The 18,613-nt window shown below is 35.5% G+C and overlaps 1 protein-coding gene across 2 annotated transcripts in view; it reads right to left on the bottom strand.

The window, feature by feature from the left end:
* The window catches only part of PRMT3 (protein arginine methyltransferase 3), a 142,856-nt gene that overhangs the window by 79,514 nt on the left and 44,729 nt on the right, over positions 1 to 18,613 (bottom strand). For both annotated transcript variants that reach the window (XM_036862275.1, XM_036862274.1), the window contains exon 10: positions 8,744 to 8,843. In XM_036862275.1, the coding sequence (XP_036718170.1) occupies positions 8,744 to 8,843 (100 nt within the window). The remainder of the gene's footprint in view (positions 1 to 8,743; positions 8,844 to 18,613) is intronic.

The raw sequence follows: 18,613 nt of genomic DNA, 5'->3' as shown, positions 1-18,613 counted from the left end.
AGGAAAGAGAAAATAACAGAAAAACTGACTTCCATAATAAGAAAAAAAACCCATAAAATGTATATTCTTCAGGGGTTTTGTGGTTCTGCAATAAGAGGGTCCCTTACAGCACTTAGTTAGCCTTAACACAAGAAGTGCCAGTGCCTTTGTTTTTTTAATGGTAGATTAATTCTGAAATATGACAGTAGTTGGGTTTTTCTTTTAATAACAGCATTTCAGAAAAAAGTAACACTTAGAACCATTTTTAAAAATCACTTAAATCAGTACTTAGAAATATAAGCCTCAAATGCAAAATATTAGAAAATGAAAATCTGAAAATCAATGATCTAATAAGCTTTGATTTCAAGAAGCTAGAATAAAAGCAGCAAGTCAAACTAAAAGAGTAGAGGGAAATAATAAAGTCAGAAATAAATAATAGGTAACAAATGTATGATAGAAAAAAATCAACAAAGCCAAAATTTGGGGTCTTTGAAAAGCGTATTAAATGATAAGCCCTTAGCAAAACTGATCAAGACAAATCACAATTTCTTAATGATACAGGAATTTCATTAAGGGAACAGATTAAGCCTCTGGTTTATTCTTCCTTTTACTGGACAGAAGCACAAATTAATAAAAATAAGGTTGAAGACTGAATTCATGAAAAGGGCAGTTAACCTCACATTCATTCAACTTCAAAGCTATAGTCCTAACTTTAAATTGGGTATCTCCAAATAAATATTCTAGTATTAAAAAGGGATAGAGGAAAGAGAGTGAAAATGGAGCCAACCAAATCAACGTATACCCACTACTGAAAAATTTACTCAAAACAAGTAATGTATTGAGAGGTCAAGAAAGTCGTTACTAAGAACAGATCAACATTTAATGTAACTAACTCCAGCTAAAATTTTCATTTCACCTAAATAAATAATTACTTCAGAGTCCTGTCACCTAAATTTTGCCAATTTGGAGGATCTATTGAAGATAGTATGAAAGATCTATGCTAAAAGGGAGGAAAAACTAAGAGGACAGTTATCTCCATCAAGTCCTTTAAATCAGTTTCAAAAAACTGTAAGTCATGGCTTCTTAAACTTGTCCCTTAAAGTACTTCTAATGGTTAAAGAGAATGAATTGGAATTCCCAAGGAATTAGGGAGTACCTTACTAAAATCAGCTCTGCAAGGGCTCAAAAAAGTAAGAAGGCAGGTGTTTTACTTTAAAAATCTGTACGAATTTTGCATTCCACTCCATAAAAATACTAATAATGCCCCCCTTGAATCTTCACACAGATATAATTTGTTATTTCTCAAACACATGATTGGGGGTTCTCTAAATCCAGGTTGTGGAGCAGGGGAGCAGGTATTATTTATTACAAATTGGTGGCATTCATATGATTACTCAAGGCTTGTAAATCAAATATCCATCCTAAGATAATTCTTAAGTAGAACCACTTCATACTAATTATTATAGTAATTATGACTGAGACAACTGAGTTACATGAAAACAATCTGAGTTCGTAATGAATGCCCATCTCTCTGCGAATGCAAACTGTTAAAATTTAGGATCTTACTTTCACTCCCAGGTAGAGGTAAACAGTTTTACTGAAAAAAAAATTTTTTAATTGCTATACAATTTTGAGTTTGAAATAAAAATTAACAAATATTTCATGTTCTCTGGCTAATATAGTGAAAAGTTTTTGTAAGGACAGTTGATACATACTCCTGAATAACTTATGCCCTTTATCTTTACAACTCATTGAGAAAACATTAAGCACAACTAGAATGCAACATGGAATTACGGAGAGCCAAAAAGCAAATAAATTCAATTGAATCAATCACATATGATGCACTGAATCTCTTGGCAAATGCAACTTCCAGAAATTTGATGAAAGAGATATAAAACATCCAAAATATTATGTTTCAAAAGCAAAAACTTACCCACAACACATAACTGGTTCAACATAAACAACTTTCCTTAAGGGACTAAACATTTTCACTTAAATATGGTCTCAAGCACAGAAAAACAAATAGCATATATTTGAATATGATACATATTACTACACTTTTCTAATGTACCTGCAATATAAAATAGCCTGAGATCCACTTAAACAATTTCTCAAAGGGTTAAATTTTCCCTACAGCTACCAAGATCCCACTATTACAAAACGGTCTCCTCTCTAGAGTAAGAAATAAAATGGCTGCAGAGTGTGATGTGAATTTTAATTTAAACAAATATTAACATTAAATAAAGGAGAGGAGGCTGGGGGGTGGCTAAGAGTGCAGCTAAGAACAAATGTAAAGATTATAAAACTGAAATAATTATACATAAGAGGCCTTTTTTTTTTGGATAAATTTATTCGTTTTTATTTATTTTATTTTTGGCTGCGTTGGGTCTTTGTTGCTGTGCGCGGGCTTTCTCTAGCTGCAGCGAGCAGGGGCTACTCTTCGTTGCGGTGCACAGGCTTCTCATTGCGGTGGCTCCTCTTGCTGCAGAGCACGGGCTCTACACGCGTGGGCTTCAGTAGTTGTGGCTCGCGGGCTCTAGAGCGCAGGCTCAGTAGTTGTGGCGCACGGGCTTAGTTATTCGATGGCATGTGGGATCTTCCCAGACCAGGGCTCGAACCCGTGTTCCCTGCATTGGCAGGCGGATTCTTAACCACTGCGCCACCGGGGAAGCCCAAGAGGCCTATTCTTAATTACATTTTTACTGTCTTTGTTTTCGTTTTATTCTTGATTCAGATGTCAGCACATCTGTGAAAAAATTATGCTTATAAACCACGATTTTCCTTTCAGTGTTCAAATACAGTAACTATCTCTCTGTTAATATTTAGAGTACTCAAAAAATTCCTACTGAATATGCATTTTATATTTTATGTAAAATAATTAGGTATTATCAGTACTACCTAAAATTTGTTTACAGAGCAGCAAACTGAGACTTTTTCTTGAAACATACATATAATACATTTTAATTCATATGAAGAAAAATATCAAAAATATTCCCAACCCCAATAATCCACATCCATCAGCTGATTATCGTACTTCTTTGCACTCATTATAGGCAGAGTCAATTAGTAAATGCTAGCCATGGAAACAGAGGACCTTCTGCTCTTACAAAGGGCTGATAAGCCAAGGCAGAAGCCCCAAGAATGTTCTTCCCTCAAGTATTAATATTCTTTACTTCACGTATATTATCATTACCAACTTTTATTTATTGAATAACCTACTCAAGCAGCTCATGCACTAGTTACACAGTGCTTAAAAGTTTGCATAACTTTAAAAACTGAATGGCTAATTACTGAGGTCTTATTATGTGCCAGAATGTTTTATGACATTTACATGTATTAATTGCATTTAATCCTCACAAAAACCCTGTGAAGTGGGTACTACTGTTATCGTCATTTTATAGAAAAGGAAACTGACTCACAGAGAGGTTCAGTAACATGCCCAAGGTAACAAACCTAAGTGCAGCAAAATAGGGCCAAGAGTTCAGGTGGTCTGACTCTGGAGCAATATTCTTAACTCTGTCACATGCTACATCCTTGCCTTCCTGTGATGTACAGAAAATTATAAATAAGATCGTGTCTGTGGCCAGTGAGTTTCTATCTGGGAAAGTTCTCTTATGATGTATATTCCCCCATCATTTACTAATGCTGATTCCTTTTACAGAATATGACCATACCAAGTAAATCCTGGTTCCCAGTCTCAAGAGAATCGAAAAAGGTACATGAACAATTAATTCTAATACACTGTAAAAGTGTATAACAGAAGCTTAAACTAAACTACAAAAGAAAGGAGAAAAGAGATTTTATATGTGATCAAGGGGCTAAAAGGGAAAGCTGCATAAGGGAGGAGATGTCTGAGATGAGTCTTCCAGAACTACTAGCAGTTTGCCAGACAGGGAAGGTAAAACACATTAAAAGAAATAAGGCAGTTTGCTAACACATATTTTGCTCTCACTAATCATCAGTATCCTCCATTAAGGGGCAAACTATTTCTGCCAAAAACACACTAATAATAACGTGACTTTAGACATAGAAACAAAAGACTTTAAAACAACAGTAATCTTTGTCATCTAAGGAACATTTTTTACAGTGAATTTTATGTAACACTGTATTTTTGATTTTTAACCTTTGTTATTTTTTACTATTTTTAAAAAAAGATTTATCATTTATTTATTTAATTTTATTTTTGGCTGTGTTGGGTCTTAGTTGCGGCACGCAGGATCTTTCATTGCGGTGTGCGGGCTTCTCTCTAGTTGTGGCGTGCGGGTTTTCTCTTCTCTAGTTGTGGCGCACAGGCTCCAGGGCACGTGGGCTCTGTAGTTTGAGGCACACAGACTCTCTAGTTGAGGCACATGAGCTCAGTAGTTGTGGCATGCAGGCTTAGTTGCCCCGCGGCATGTGGGATCTCAGTTCCCTGACCAGGGATCGAACCCGTGTCCCCGGCATTGAAAGGCGGACTCTTTACCACTGGACCACCAGGAAAGTCCCTATTATTGATTATTATTTATTGATTTTAAAAAATATACCAAAAATCTGGCAGTAAAAAGATGTCTTTTTCTCTGATGGACCAACAGAAAAATAAGAAAAGCAAGAAAAAAAATGGCAAGAGGTATAGAGTTGAGGTAAAGTTATGTCTTTATGTTATGTCTTTATGTCTTACATTTCCTTATCTTGAACCACTGGACATAAGAGATTATGTCTACTTTTAAGTAGACAAAACAATACATACTAGAAATGTACAGTTTTATTTCGCTTAAAATTTTCAGAGTAATAAATATAAAAGAGGAAAAATAGAAGAGTTTAAAAAAATCCTTAAATTCAGGTCATAAGCATATTTCTTGTTATGGACAGGAAAGGCAAAAACACACCTGTACAATTGAAAATTTGTGTTGTTAATTAATCTCCTATACTTTCCCTAACTCTAAGATTAATTCAACTTATCTAATTTACTGAACTACTTACATAATTATTATTATATCATTTAAGGCAAGAAAGATCAGGAAAGGCCACCTGATCCTCGTGGCAGTTGGCTGAAATGGCATGGTTTCACTGCCAGACCAAACTAAAAACAACAAAGACATTTCAACACGCACCAGTTGAAAATATGACCTATGACAGGCTTCATGGCCCAGTTTCTGGACTGTTGATAAACCAAATCACAAGTCATGTTTCTAAGTGATAAAAGCTATAAAATCCTGAAAAGCTATTTACAAACAATAAAGAATATTAAATATGAACAAAGAATACCCCATCATTGTGGGTGTGGGCCTGTGCGTGCATGCATGCACTATACAGACACACTTGTGTTGGTGAAAATGGGATGGGAAAGGTGACAAAATTTTAGGTCACTTCTGTGAAGAGCAAGCCTAGACAGAAAAATTACAAGGGACTTTAGACAACCTGAATGTATATTATAAGTGATCATGACAATGTAAATTCACCTAATGTATAATTTTCCTAATGGTCCTGATGACAGAAAATAACATGTCCAAACAAGAATCACCTCTGGCAGTTGTATCATGCAACGCCAGGATCTTATCTATCTATCTGTAAGGAGGTCATGCTGAAAACTTAGATGGAAAACAGCAACATCACATGAGTCAATCTGGCTTTACTGGCTCACAGGACAAGAATTAGGGATGCTTACTTTGAACAGTTTTATTAGGTGATCAGAAATGGAAAGTCATAAAGAATGGCTCTGTTGGTACAGTAAAATGTAAAAAATGAGAACAGATACTCATAGGCATGAAATCCTATAGAAATTAAACTCTTTTTATTTAAATTATAACAATTTTATCAAATAGAAATTTCATTCAATAAAAATGAAAATGTAAAATTAAATGCAAACTTAAATGTAGAAATGCATAAACCTAAGAGACAAGTGATAGTTTATTAAATTGACATGCTAACAGCAATGACCTGGCTTTTAAAATTACATTCTTATCTAAGAACACCTTCCAAAATAAAAGCAAAGTTCATGAACAGCTGTAGACAAAAAACATATCTAGATTAAGCCATGGATCAGTTAGTGGACCACAGCACAAGAAAACAGATGTACGTCTCTGCAATATATGATGCCTACATTGCTATACTGGATTACACGTCCATTAAACATCTGTGTTCAATACTGCAGGGTGTTTTCTTTTTTTGGCCCTTCCTTGTGGAAAATACTTTTAAAAAGAGAAAAAAAGTCTATGCTATAGCTTAAACTTGGATTATTCTAGATTTTTGTATCCTGACTGATGTAAAAAAAAAAATCAAAGACAGAAGATTCTTTGCAAGGTATTTTAATTTTAAATGCTGCTTCATGAAAATGTGGCTTTAAAATAAATTTAGAATAGTCAGTTATTTGCCACTTGCCCATTGTTTAAGCCAAAGTAGGAATATCTGAAAAAATCTTGAATATATTTTAGGAAGCATACCTTCTCCTTGTTTAATTATGTAATTAGAATTTTCCAGCTTCTCAGCTCAGAAATCCGAGTAGAAGTACCAAAGTTAGGAGGGGACTTACTTATAGAAGATACTATAAATGATACTGCCAAGCCACAAAGAAGACTCGGTGACTGCCATAAATTACAGTGTCTAATGTTCCACCTAACACGTTAAACACAATCTGCTAGACTCCAACCTCACGGATACTTACAAGGAAAGGCAGATAGTAAGATAATGCAAACTCTTAAGTTATACCTTTGTGAAGAGGAAGAAAGAAAGTTCTTAGTTACCACTTCCTGGACACACGTATTTGTTTCCCTTACTGAAGAGTTTCTGAAAGCACCTTGGTTCCAAACAACTGACCCCTTTCATCTCAGGTTCCAGTAACTCAGTATTGTTTGTGTGACATTGCCTTCCTGATAAAGGCAGAGATCATGCCTGACTAATCCTCCAAAATGAAAGGTGTCCTTTATATCAATTAGAGTCTAACTAAAAGAGTTAGAGAAACAAAATGAAAAAGCACTGCTACAAGAGCCCAGGGCTAGGGTCGCACAGTGGATGCTGGAATTATGACAAGTGGGAACTGGAGCCCCAAAAGAAACAGCTTCTGTCAGCAACACCACTGGAGACAAAAGAGAAGTAAAGAAATGCCCTGTCTTCTCCCTTCCATAAATCTCCCATTAGTGTTTCCCATTAGGTTCCCCAAACCCAATAGAAGTCGGCTGCCACAGGAGCCTAGGAAAAGCCACCTGCAGCGGTAGCCCTCCTCCATCAGACAGAAGAAAGCAGAAGGGTGTCAAATGGATCTGAGGGCAAAATAAGCCCGAGACCAGCATACCTTCCAGTAAAGTTCACATCATAACTGTAACAATCTCATAAATTCACTCAACCTAGCTAAGTTATCATTTGTTATTACACCAACTGGCTTTAAGATTTCAACTGCATATTAATATTTCTAGACTACATTTCAAATTCTGAAATGAAAATTCCTAGAACATAACTACCCAGAAGGATAATTCTGCTAGGCAGGGCAAGAACTACCCAGCTAGTTAACTGAGCTGACAGGAAGTTTAGTGAAGTCTATCTTTTAGTTTGCTTCTAGTAATTCGGGGTAATTTTAAAGATGCATTTTCCAAGAAAAATAAAATGGTCCCTAGAGAAATGAGGATTATGTCAGCCAACATTTAGCATAAACTACTTAAAGTTGTTGCCAAGCAGATGCCTCAAATGTACTTTCTCCAAAACACCTTTTTGTAGTCTTTAAAAGGATGCTGAATTTTTAATTATACTAACTAAATTCATTCCTTCTCACTCAATTCATAAGGGAAATCAGAGTGCTGATACAAATTATCTGGTATAAGAAGAATAATGATATTGTGATCAAGAATTGTTAAAAGCCAAGCCTAGCATGAAAAAATCAACACACTGTTTCACATGCAAAAGAGTAACTGCCAACAACAGTGACTGTCACTGGCTCTAAATTAAAACGACTACATTAAAAACTGAACATTTCAAAAGCTCCCTGAAATCAGTGCAATTTTGCTAGAATTATTATTTTCTATGTTTATTCAAAATTTATAGAAAATTGTAAAGCAAAACTCATTCTTTTCAAGAAGTTTTGATAAATTCATTTAATGAAAATACATGTTATCAAATACTTTTTTTTAAGAAAAAGCTTAACAACTTCCAAATGGTTAAAAAAAAATCCTTCATATATCTGGAAATAATATATACTCGTCTTATTTGAAGTGGCATATCAGTGAGTTAAATCAGTTGACAATACCATTAATTTTACTTTACAGACTCCTTAAAATAAATAGTCTTGATTTGTGGTTTCAAAAGCAAATTATAAAGCTATATATTGTACCTTAATTTTATTATCTTAATAATGCCAATAAATTCTATTTTATGTGATAAAGGACACTGATTACATGACCTAACAGATCAGAAAGACAGGATATTAAGTATGACAATAACAGTGGCAACATCACATTATTTTGACATAAACAGTCTTAGTAAATCCTTAACTAGTCCTTGTAGGCTTTTAGGAAAACATATTTAGGTCTCTACAAATCTAGAAAGTAGAAAAATAATAATTCTTTATTATGACTTTAAAAGTAAAAAGGCTAATTTACTCTCTTCTTTAAAAAATTATAAAATGGCCAGTAAATAAGTGCCATTTCATAATAAACTACCGTAAAAAGACTGTAGCTGTTTTTAAAATAATGCTACCATTCTGCCATTTATCAAATATAATTAAATGCAGAAAACCTGCTACTTTATTCATTGCTTTTTTAAAAAATTAATAAAAGTAGTTTTCTCTGCAAACACTTACCATCCACTCGGATATAATAACATCCACTTTTTCTACAGGAAGACGAACTTCTTCGATTTTTCCTTTAATTAGCATAATAGTATCTTCAAGTTTATTTAGTCTGAAAATTGTCATAATTAATTAAATTAGTATGTTAAACAGATTCTGAAAACTAGTCAAATTACATAATTTCTTGGCAACCGTTCATTTTAGTTTATGGAACCCAAAGGTATGTTTTTTCAAAGTTTATTTATTCTCTGGGCACTGTAATTGCTTTTTGGTCACATCATGAACCCCCTAGAATGTTTCTGGTTAATACAATAATACATCTAAACCAGCATTTAAAACTACAGCATGAAAAGAAACTCGAATTCTATTAAAAATACATGTCAATAAAGTTAATGGGTCTTTTTTTTTTTTTTTAAAGGGAGAGGTGGAGACAGACAGACCAGACAACAAAAGTATACTTTAAAGGGAAGTAGTGTGTCACAGTGGAGAGACAGTTAGGGCCAGAAGCTCTTACACTGATTTCCAGGTCCTCTAGCACTTTTCAGCTAAGTGATCTTCACCAAATTATGTAACAATCTCACTGAGCCTGTGTGTTCATGTGTAAAACAGAAAGATGATACCTTCCCTACCTACTTCATAGTCTATTATGAGGATGAAATATTTGTGAAAGCTATGTACACATCCTCAAGCACTATATAATGGTAACGTATTATCATGAATAACAAAATACTGTATGTTGTGTAAAACTTGAAATTCTCCTCCCATCATAAATAATTTAACCTTGTCCAATACCATTCATTAGATATGTTTACGTGCTTGATCACAAGATTAGCACATATTTTTCACCCCCTCCTTTTGCAGTTTCAAATAAACAACAGAGTTAAAGAGATAATTCCAAAAAGCTAAAAGCAAGCTACTAAGCTTGTATCTAGTTAAATAAATTCACAACCTTCAAAGGATGTACATCTGAATTATAAAGGATTTCTTCTGCTAACAAAGGAGGGATTTTTCCCCCCAAATTTCATTGAGGTATTATATACGTAAGATTAAATGCATTTTAAGGGTAAATTTTGTTGAATTTAAAAAAAACAGATATACTTGGGTGACCACCACCATCACTATCAATATACAGACATTTCTATTTTCTTACGAAGATTCATTAGTGCTCCTTCCAGAAAATCCTCCCATCCACAGGCAACCACTGATTTCTTTCTTTTACTACATATTAAAATTTGTATTTTGGGGACTTCCCTGGTGGCGCAGTGGTTAAGAATCTGCCTGCCAATGCAGGGGACATGGGTTTGAGCACTGGTCTGGGAAGATCCCACATGCCGCGGAGCAACTAAGCCTGTGTACCATGACTACTGAGACTGAGCTCTAGAGCCTGCGAGCCACAACTACCGAAGCCCGCGTGCCTAGAGCCCATGCTCCACAACAAGAGAAGCCACCTCAGTGAGAAGCCCATGCACCACAACAAAGAGTAGCCCCCGCTCGCCTCAACTAGAGAAAGCCCGCATGCAGCAACGAAGGCCCAACGCAGCCATAAATAAATAAATTTATTTTTTTAAAAAAGTTCGTATTTTGTAGAGTTTTACATAAACGGAATCATACTGAATGTACCCCTTTATGTCTGGTTTCTTTCAAAAAGCATACTTTTTAGATTCATGCATATCTTTCTGTATATCAGTAGTTCCATTCCTAGGTATTGTTGAGTAGTATTCCACTGTATGAATAAAACACTTTTTTTCACCCACACACCTGGGGATGGAATTCTGGATTATTCCAGCTTTGTACTATAATGAATAAAGCTGCTATTAACATTTATGTACAAGAACTGCTCTGTTAAATGGAAGTGATAGAACTTTTTAGGAAACTGCGATTTTGTTTTACAAAGTTCATATACAATTTTACATTCCCACAAGCAATATATGAGCATTCCTTTTTTTATTTTTAATTTTTAAATTTAATTTTATTTATTTTTTTATACAGCAGGTTCTTATTAGTCATCCATTGTATACACATCGGTGTGTACCTGTCAATCCCAATCGCCCAATTCATCACACCACCACCCCCACCCCCCGCGGCTTTCCGCCCTTGGTGTCCATACGTTTGTTCTCTACATCTGTGTCTCAATTTCTGCCCTGCAGACTGGTTCACCTGTACCATTTTTCTGGGTTCCACATATATGCGTTAATATATGATATTTGTTTTTCTCTTTCTGACTTACTTCACTCTGTATGACAGTCTCTAGATCTATCCACGTCTCAACAAATGACCCCATTTCGTTCCTTTTCATGGCTGAGTAATATTGCATTGTATATATGTACCGCATCTTCTTTATCCATTCGTCTGTTGATGGGCATTTAGGTTGCTTGCATGACCTGGCTATTGTAAATAGTGCTGCAATGAACATTGGGGTACATGTGTCCTTTTGAATTATGGTTTTCTCTATAGCGTCACAAGCTAGTCATCTTAGTATTGCTGATCTTTTAAATTTTAACTGTGTGTTAAGATCTCATCATGGTTAAAAGTTACATTTTCCTAATGACCAAGTATTTTTTCCATATGCTTACTGGCCATATTCCCCTATCATCTTTTGTTCAAATTTTTTGCCCATTTAAAAAATTGGCTCAGTTGTATTCTTATTATTGAATTTTAAGAGTTCTTTACATCTCTGGATAAAAACCCTGACGGATTTAAGTACAGTGAATATTTTCTGCCATCCTGTGGCTTTTTCATTTTTTTAATGATATGTTTTGAAGAGCTAAAGTTTTTAATTTTGATAAAAACCAATTTATCACATTTTTCTTTTGTGGTTCATGCTTTTGGTGACATATCTAAGAAATCTTTGCCTACATCAAATATTTTCACCTATGTTTTCTTCTAAATTTTTTTTAGTTTCTGTTTTGAGTTGTATTTTCCAATATAGCATCATGATCATTTTTTTCATATATAATGAAAAAACTTTGTTGGAAAAACTATCACAAGTAATAGTTTCAACTTTGTTGAAGAAAAAGTATTACCAACCCATGGAATTATTTCAGAATCTTTGTCAAAAATCAATTAAACAGGGCTTCCCTGGTGGCGCAGTGGTGGAGAGTCTGCCTGCCAATGCAGGGGACACGGGTTCAAGCCCTGGTCTGGGAAGATCCCACATGCCGCGGAGCAACTAGGCCCGTGAGCCACAATTACTGAGCCTGCGCGTCTGGAGCCTGTGCTCCGCAACAAGAGAGTCCGCAATAGTGAGAGGCCCGCGCACCGCGATGAAGAGTGGCCCCCACTTGCCACAACTAGAGAAAGCCCTCGCACAGAAACGAAGACCCAACACAGCCATAAGTAAATAAATAAAAATTAAAATAAAAAATCAATTAAACATAATGTATAAGCTTATTTCTGGACTTCCAATTCTGCTCCAAGATTTAGATGCATATCCTTATGCTAATACAACAGTTCCTTGATTTTTATAGCTTTAAATCAAGTCATGAAGTCTGACAGTGTATGTCCTTTAACTTTATTCTTCTTTTAAAATTCTTTTGGCTATTCTAGGTCATTTGTGTTTTCCATATGAATTTTAGGATCAGCTCTCAGACAATATGTAAACAAAACAGCATTTCTATGTCCCAATAGGAAGTAATGAGAAAAGAGAATGGACATCTCTGGGTGAGTGAATACAAAGGATCAGACTGTCAAATCTGACTCACATAAGCCAGAGATTTTACCCAGTGTCAGGCTTCACAAATAATTTCAAAAATACGGGCAATTAAGAGGTCCAGACTAATCAGGGAGAAGTCTGGGACATGAAAAGCAACTTCTTTATTCTTCCCTTCCCTGTATTAGACATGCACACTCTGGCCTAGAGTAGACAGGCCTCTAAGTAAGTTGCATAGGTTATTAACTTCCACAGTAAGGAGTCCTGCTCTATGTACCAGATTGCTCCCTGCTTTTTCTGAGTCTCTTGATTGCCTGTATCATTGAAATTATTAACAAAGCTTAATACTGGATAATCTCTCTGGGTAATCCTGGGTAATCAGGTTTCTGTGTGTCTGATTTGAAAATATTTTATCTCAGAGTAGTGCTGTGAGGAGGACTCTCATACAGATCCATGAATCCAAAAAGCTGAGGCACTTTTTAGCCAGAAAAAGGAGGAGACTGAAAAATAAGAGGAGGATCTAATCCTGGGATGGTTGCCTACTCATCCTTGGTATGAAGTGGCAAAACTGAGATTCAGAGAAAGTAGCTACTGGCCTGATAAGCAGCAGCAGGCAGAGAGGAAGATAGTAAAAAAATACACTATCTGGCTGTTACTAGCATTTCTGAAAAAATGCCAGTCTTTTCAGAGAAGAAATGATGGCAAAAGAAAGGACTAGAAGAACAGTTTTTCCTCTCACTGGAAGGCCTTCTTATGCTTATATGGCTGCCTGGGAAGATGAAGTATCCACTATGAAAGTAATGAACTTAAAGCTTGGGGTTACCCCAAAGACGATACAAACGGAGGAGGACACGGTCAGAGGACTCCTGAGTGCTGAGAATATTTTGTGAAAGAGATAGGACATTTTTGAGAGACATCCCAGAAAAAGCTGGTGAAATCATTACTGGCATGGATAAACAATCAGGAGGATACTATCACTTATTTTACATACAACTGAGTAGAAAGGATTACTTGGGTCGATGACAGATCTTGGTGTACTTGGAAAGGATTACTTGAAAGGATTACTTGGGTCGATGACAGAGGCTGTGAACAGATGCTTCCAGGTGATACAACAACTAAACTACTACAGTGAGTAAGAGCAGGGCTGCAGTTTATCTATCCCAAGAGAGGTAATCCCCTGTCGTCACCCCAACCCTCAAGTAGAACAGTTCTCTAAAATAGTAGGCATGTTATGCATGCAAGTCAACTTAGACTGGCTTTATGATAACAATATAATTTAATGCTATTGGCAAAGATAAGAAAAGATGTGGAAATCAGCAACTCCTCCTTCTTGAGCACTTTATGTAATCTTGTTATATGGAAGCCAAGAGAATATTCAAGAGGCAGTATCTGATTACTTTGTTCAGTTAACAAGGATAGGACTGCATGATGTTTTTGACATGCAAAAGAATGGGGGCATCAACAGGAGAAAAGACAGAGGGAGGAAACAAAAACCAGCTCACTGAGAGGGGAGTTTAGATAGCTTTCGAAATATGATGTGAAAAAGAGAAATTAGATAACATTTCTACTGAGTTATTAATAAGCTTGGTAGAGAATGGTTCAAATCCTGATAGTCATTAGGGTCTTCACAGGTTTTTTTCTTTGCAGAAATCATTGTAGAAAATGTTGTAAGATTAAAGATACCAGAGAAGTACATGGCAAGGAAATACTAACCAATGTCAGAGGGTAAAATGGGGAAGAAGTTGTCAAAACAGCTGACTCGTAGTTCATGCACAGCATCTATTGGGGGCCATTCATCCTTTGGATGAGTTTTCCATTAAAAGTGACTTAACGTCCTTGCATTGTCTGGGAGGAGGTTAGAAATATTAACAATACACTTTGATATAGTTTAATTTTCAGTGTCTGCTTCATGTTCTTTACAGAAATACAATTGATTTTTATATATTAATTATGTATTCAGTACTATGAACAATTATATGCCAACAAATTAGAAGAAATGGACAAGTTTCTAGAAACATACAGCCAACCAAAACTGAATCAAGAAGAAACAGGTAATTTGAACAGAACAATCACTAGAAGTGAAATAGAAACTGTAATAAAAAAACTCCCTGCAAACAAAAGTCCAGGACCACATGGCTTCACTGAGGAACTTTACCAAACATACAAAGAAGAACTTATACCGATCCTTCTCAAACTATTCCAGAAGAGTGAAGAGGAGGGAACACTTCCAAAGTCATTCTATGAAGCCACCATCACACTGATACCAAAACCAGACAAAGACACTACAAAAAACAAAAGAAAATACACACACACACACACACACACACACACACACACACACACACATATATAGTAGAGGCCAATATCTTCGATGAATATACATGCAAAATTTTTCAACAAACCAAATGGTGAAAAGCTGAAAGCCTTCCCACTAAATTCAGGAAGAAGACAGAATGACCACTCTCACCGCTTCTATTCAACATAGTATCGGAAGTCCTAGCCACAGCAATCAGAAAAGAAAAGATTGTCATTACATGCAGATGATATGATACTTTATATAGAAAAACCTAAAGCCTCCACACAAAAACTACTAGAACTGATAAAGAAATTCAGCAAGGTAGTAGGATACAAGATTAACATACAGAAATCTGTTGCATTTCTTTTTTTTTTTTTTTTTTTTTTTTTTTTTTAATTTATTTATGGCTGTGTTGGGTCTTCGTTTCTGTGCTAGGGCTTTCTCTAGTTGTGGCAAGCGGGGGCCACTCTTCATCGCGGTGCGCGGGCCTCTCACTATCGCGGCCTCTCTTGTTGCGGAGCACAGGCTCCAGATGCGCAGGCTCAGTAATTGTGGCTCACGGGCCCAGTTGCTCCGCGGCATGTGGGATCTTCCCAGACCAGGGCTCGAACCCGTGTCCCCTGCATTGGCAGGCAGATTCTCAACCACTGCGCCACCAGGGAAGCCCCTGTTGCATTTCTTTACACTAAAAATGAAATATCAGAAAGGAAAGTAAAAAAAAAATCCCTTTTAAAATTGCATTTAAAAAAAATACTTAGGAATAAACCTGACCAAGGAGGTGAAAGACTTATACACTGAGAACTATAAAACACTGGTAAAGGAAACTGAAGATGATTTAAAGAAATGGATAGATATCCCATGTTCTTGGACTGGAAGAATTAATATTGTTAAAGTGGCCATACTACCCAAAGCAAGCTACAGATTGAATGTGATCCCTATCAAATTAGCTATGACATTTTTCACAGAACTAGAACAAATAATCCTAAAATTTATATGGAACCACAAAAGACCCAGAATTGCCAAAGCAATCCTGAGGAAAAAGAACAAAGCTGAAAGCATAACCCTCCCAAAGTTCAGACAATACTATAAAGCTACAGTAATCAAAAGAGCATGGTATTGGCACAAAAACAGACATATGGATCAACAGAACAGAAAAGAGAGCCCGAAAATAAACCCACCACCTACAGTCAATTAATCTTTGACCTAGGAGGCAAGAATATACAGTAGAGAAAAGACAGTCTCTTCTGCAAGTGGTGTTGGGAAAGCTGGACAGCCACATGTAAACCCCTCACACCATACACAAAAATAAACTCAAAATGGCTTAAAGACTCAAATATAAGACATGACACCATAAAACTCCTAGAAGAGAACATAGGCAAAACAGTCTCTGACATAAATCGTTAACAATATTTTCTTAGGTCAGTCTCCCAAGGCAATAAAAATTAAAGCAAAAATAAACAAATGGGACCTAATCAAACTTTGTACAGTAAAGGAAACCATAAACAAAACAAAAAGACAACCTACAGACTGTGAGAAAATATTTGCAAATGATGCAACTGACAAGGGCTTAATTTCCAAAATATACAAACAGCTCATAATACTCAATAACAAAAAAACAAACACCTCGATGAAAAAATGGGCAGAAGACCTAAGTAGACAGTTCTCCAAAGAAGACATACAGATGGTCAATAGGCACATGAAAAGATGGTCAACATCACTAGTTATTAGAGAAATGCAAATCAAAACTACAATGAGGTACCACCTTACACCAGCCAGAATGGCCATCATTAAAAAGTCTATAAATAATAAATGCTGCAGAGGATGTGGAGAAAAGGGAACTCTCCTACACTGCTAGTGGGAATGTAAATTGGTGCAGGTACTATGGAAAACAGTATGGACGTTCCTTAAAAAACTAAAAACAGAAATACTACATGATCCAGCAATTCCATTCCTGGGTATATATCCAGAAAAAACAGAAACACTAATTCAAAAAGATACATTCACCACAATGCTCATAGCAGCACCATATACAATAGCTAAGACATGGAAGCAACCCCAGTGCCCAGCAACAGATGACTGGATTAAGAAGATATGATACACAGACACACCCACACCCACACCCACACATGCACACACGATGGAATACTACTCAGCCATTAAAAAGAATGAAATATTGCCACCTGCAGCAACGTGGATGGACCTAGAGAATATTATGCTTAGTGAAATAAGTCAGACAGAGAAAGATAAATACTGTATGATATCATTCATATGTGCAATCTAAAAAGTAATAAAAACGAACGTATATACAAAACAGAAACAGAGGCACAGAAATAGAGAACAAACTTATGGTTACCAAAGGGGAAAGGCAGAGAGGGGAAGAGGGCAGGGATAAATTAGGAGTTTGGGATTAGCAGATACAAACTGCTATATATTAAGACAGATAAACAACAAGGTCCTACTGTATAGCACACGGAACTATATTCAGTATCTTTCAATAAATGATAATAGAAAAGAATATGAAAAAGAATATATATATGTATAACTTAATCACTTTGCTGTACACCAGAAACTAACACAACATTGTAAATCAACTATACGTCAAATTAAAAAATTAAAGTATTCAGCACCTTGATAGTTTATTATTGCAATAACTTATTTATAGCTTATTTCTGATATCAATATTCACAAACATATTACTAGGGAACAAGAACAGTCTTGTTCCTTCATTTCCAATTCTTATACCCTTCTTTTTATTGCCTTGCTCCACTGTCTAGGATCTCCTTTACAGTGTTGAATAGAAAAGGTGATGGCAAGTATCCCTGTCCTGTTCCTGAACTTAAAGTGAACACTTTCAAAGCTTCATCAAGTTCTAGGCTGTAATTTTGGTTTTTGTAGATACACTGTACCATGTTACAATATAACATTCTAGTTCTAGTTTGCTAAGAGTTTTAATATATAGATACATTGAAGGGATATGGAATTTTACCACTTTTTTTCCTGAGATATCTCAAAAGATTTTTCTGGTTGATTTTCTCAAATTTAACCAAACTTGTACTCCTGGGATAAACTTTACCTTCCAATATATCGCTCAATTAATTTTCTAATATTTTGAATAGGATGTCTGAACATATGTTCACAAATGAGTGACCTATACTTTTCTGTTCTACTGCCTTAGAAGAGTTTTGGTATAAAGGTTATACTGGCCTCATATATGGATGCTTGATTCCCAACAAATATGACAGTGCAAAGTAGAGAGGAAAGAATGGTCTCTGCACTAAGTGAGACTGGGACAACTAGGTCATTTAAACAGATTACAAATAATAATAGTAATGGTAATAATAAAAATCTGGATCACTACCTCATACCATATACAAAAAACAATGTCTGGTAGATTACAAACCTAAATGTAAAAAACACAACTATAAAATTTATAAGAGAATATAGGAAAACACCTCCATAAGACTTCTTACCCAACTCACATATAGTGGCAACTATAAACATGAATGATGCTCATGAAAACTGAGAATTTCAGTACATCAAAGACACTATGAAGAGAGTGAAATAGCAGCAAGAATGAGAACTTTTTCATTACATAAAACCTATAAACAACTCAAATAAAAAAAAATTTAAAGATTGCCCACAAATAATAAAAAGGCCCAACTCAATGGAAACCTGAACAAAAGACATAAACAGATATTTCACAGAAAAGGAAATCCAAATGTCCAATAATCACATGAAAAGATGCTCAGCCTCACTGATAATCACAGAAATGCAAATTTAAATTGCAATGAGATACTGTTATACAACCAACTGGAAAAAATTCTTAAAGGCAGGCAATACCAACCAGAACTGTTATATACTATTGGTAGAAGTATAAATTGGTATAAACACTCTGGAAAACAGCCTGGCAATATTGAGAAAATCTGAAGATATGTAT

The sequence above is a fragment of the Balaenoptera musculus genome, chromosome 8 (genome assembly GCF_009873245.2).
Source record: "Balaenoptera musculus isolate JJ_BM4_2016_0621 chromosome 8, mBalMus1.pri.v3, whole genome shotgun sequence".
Taxonomy (NCBI): Eukaryota; Metazoa; Chordata; class Mammalia; order Artiodactyla; family Balaenopteridae; genus Balaenoptera; species Balaenoptera musculus.
Note: the sequence above shows the minus strand (reverse complement) of the source record. Positions and strands in the feature narration are given on the sequence as shown.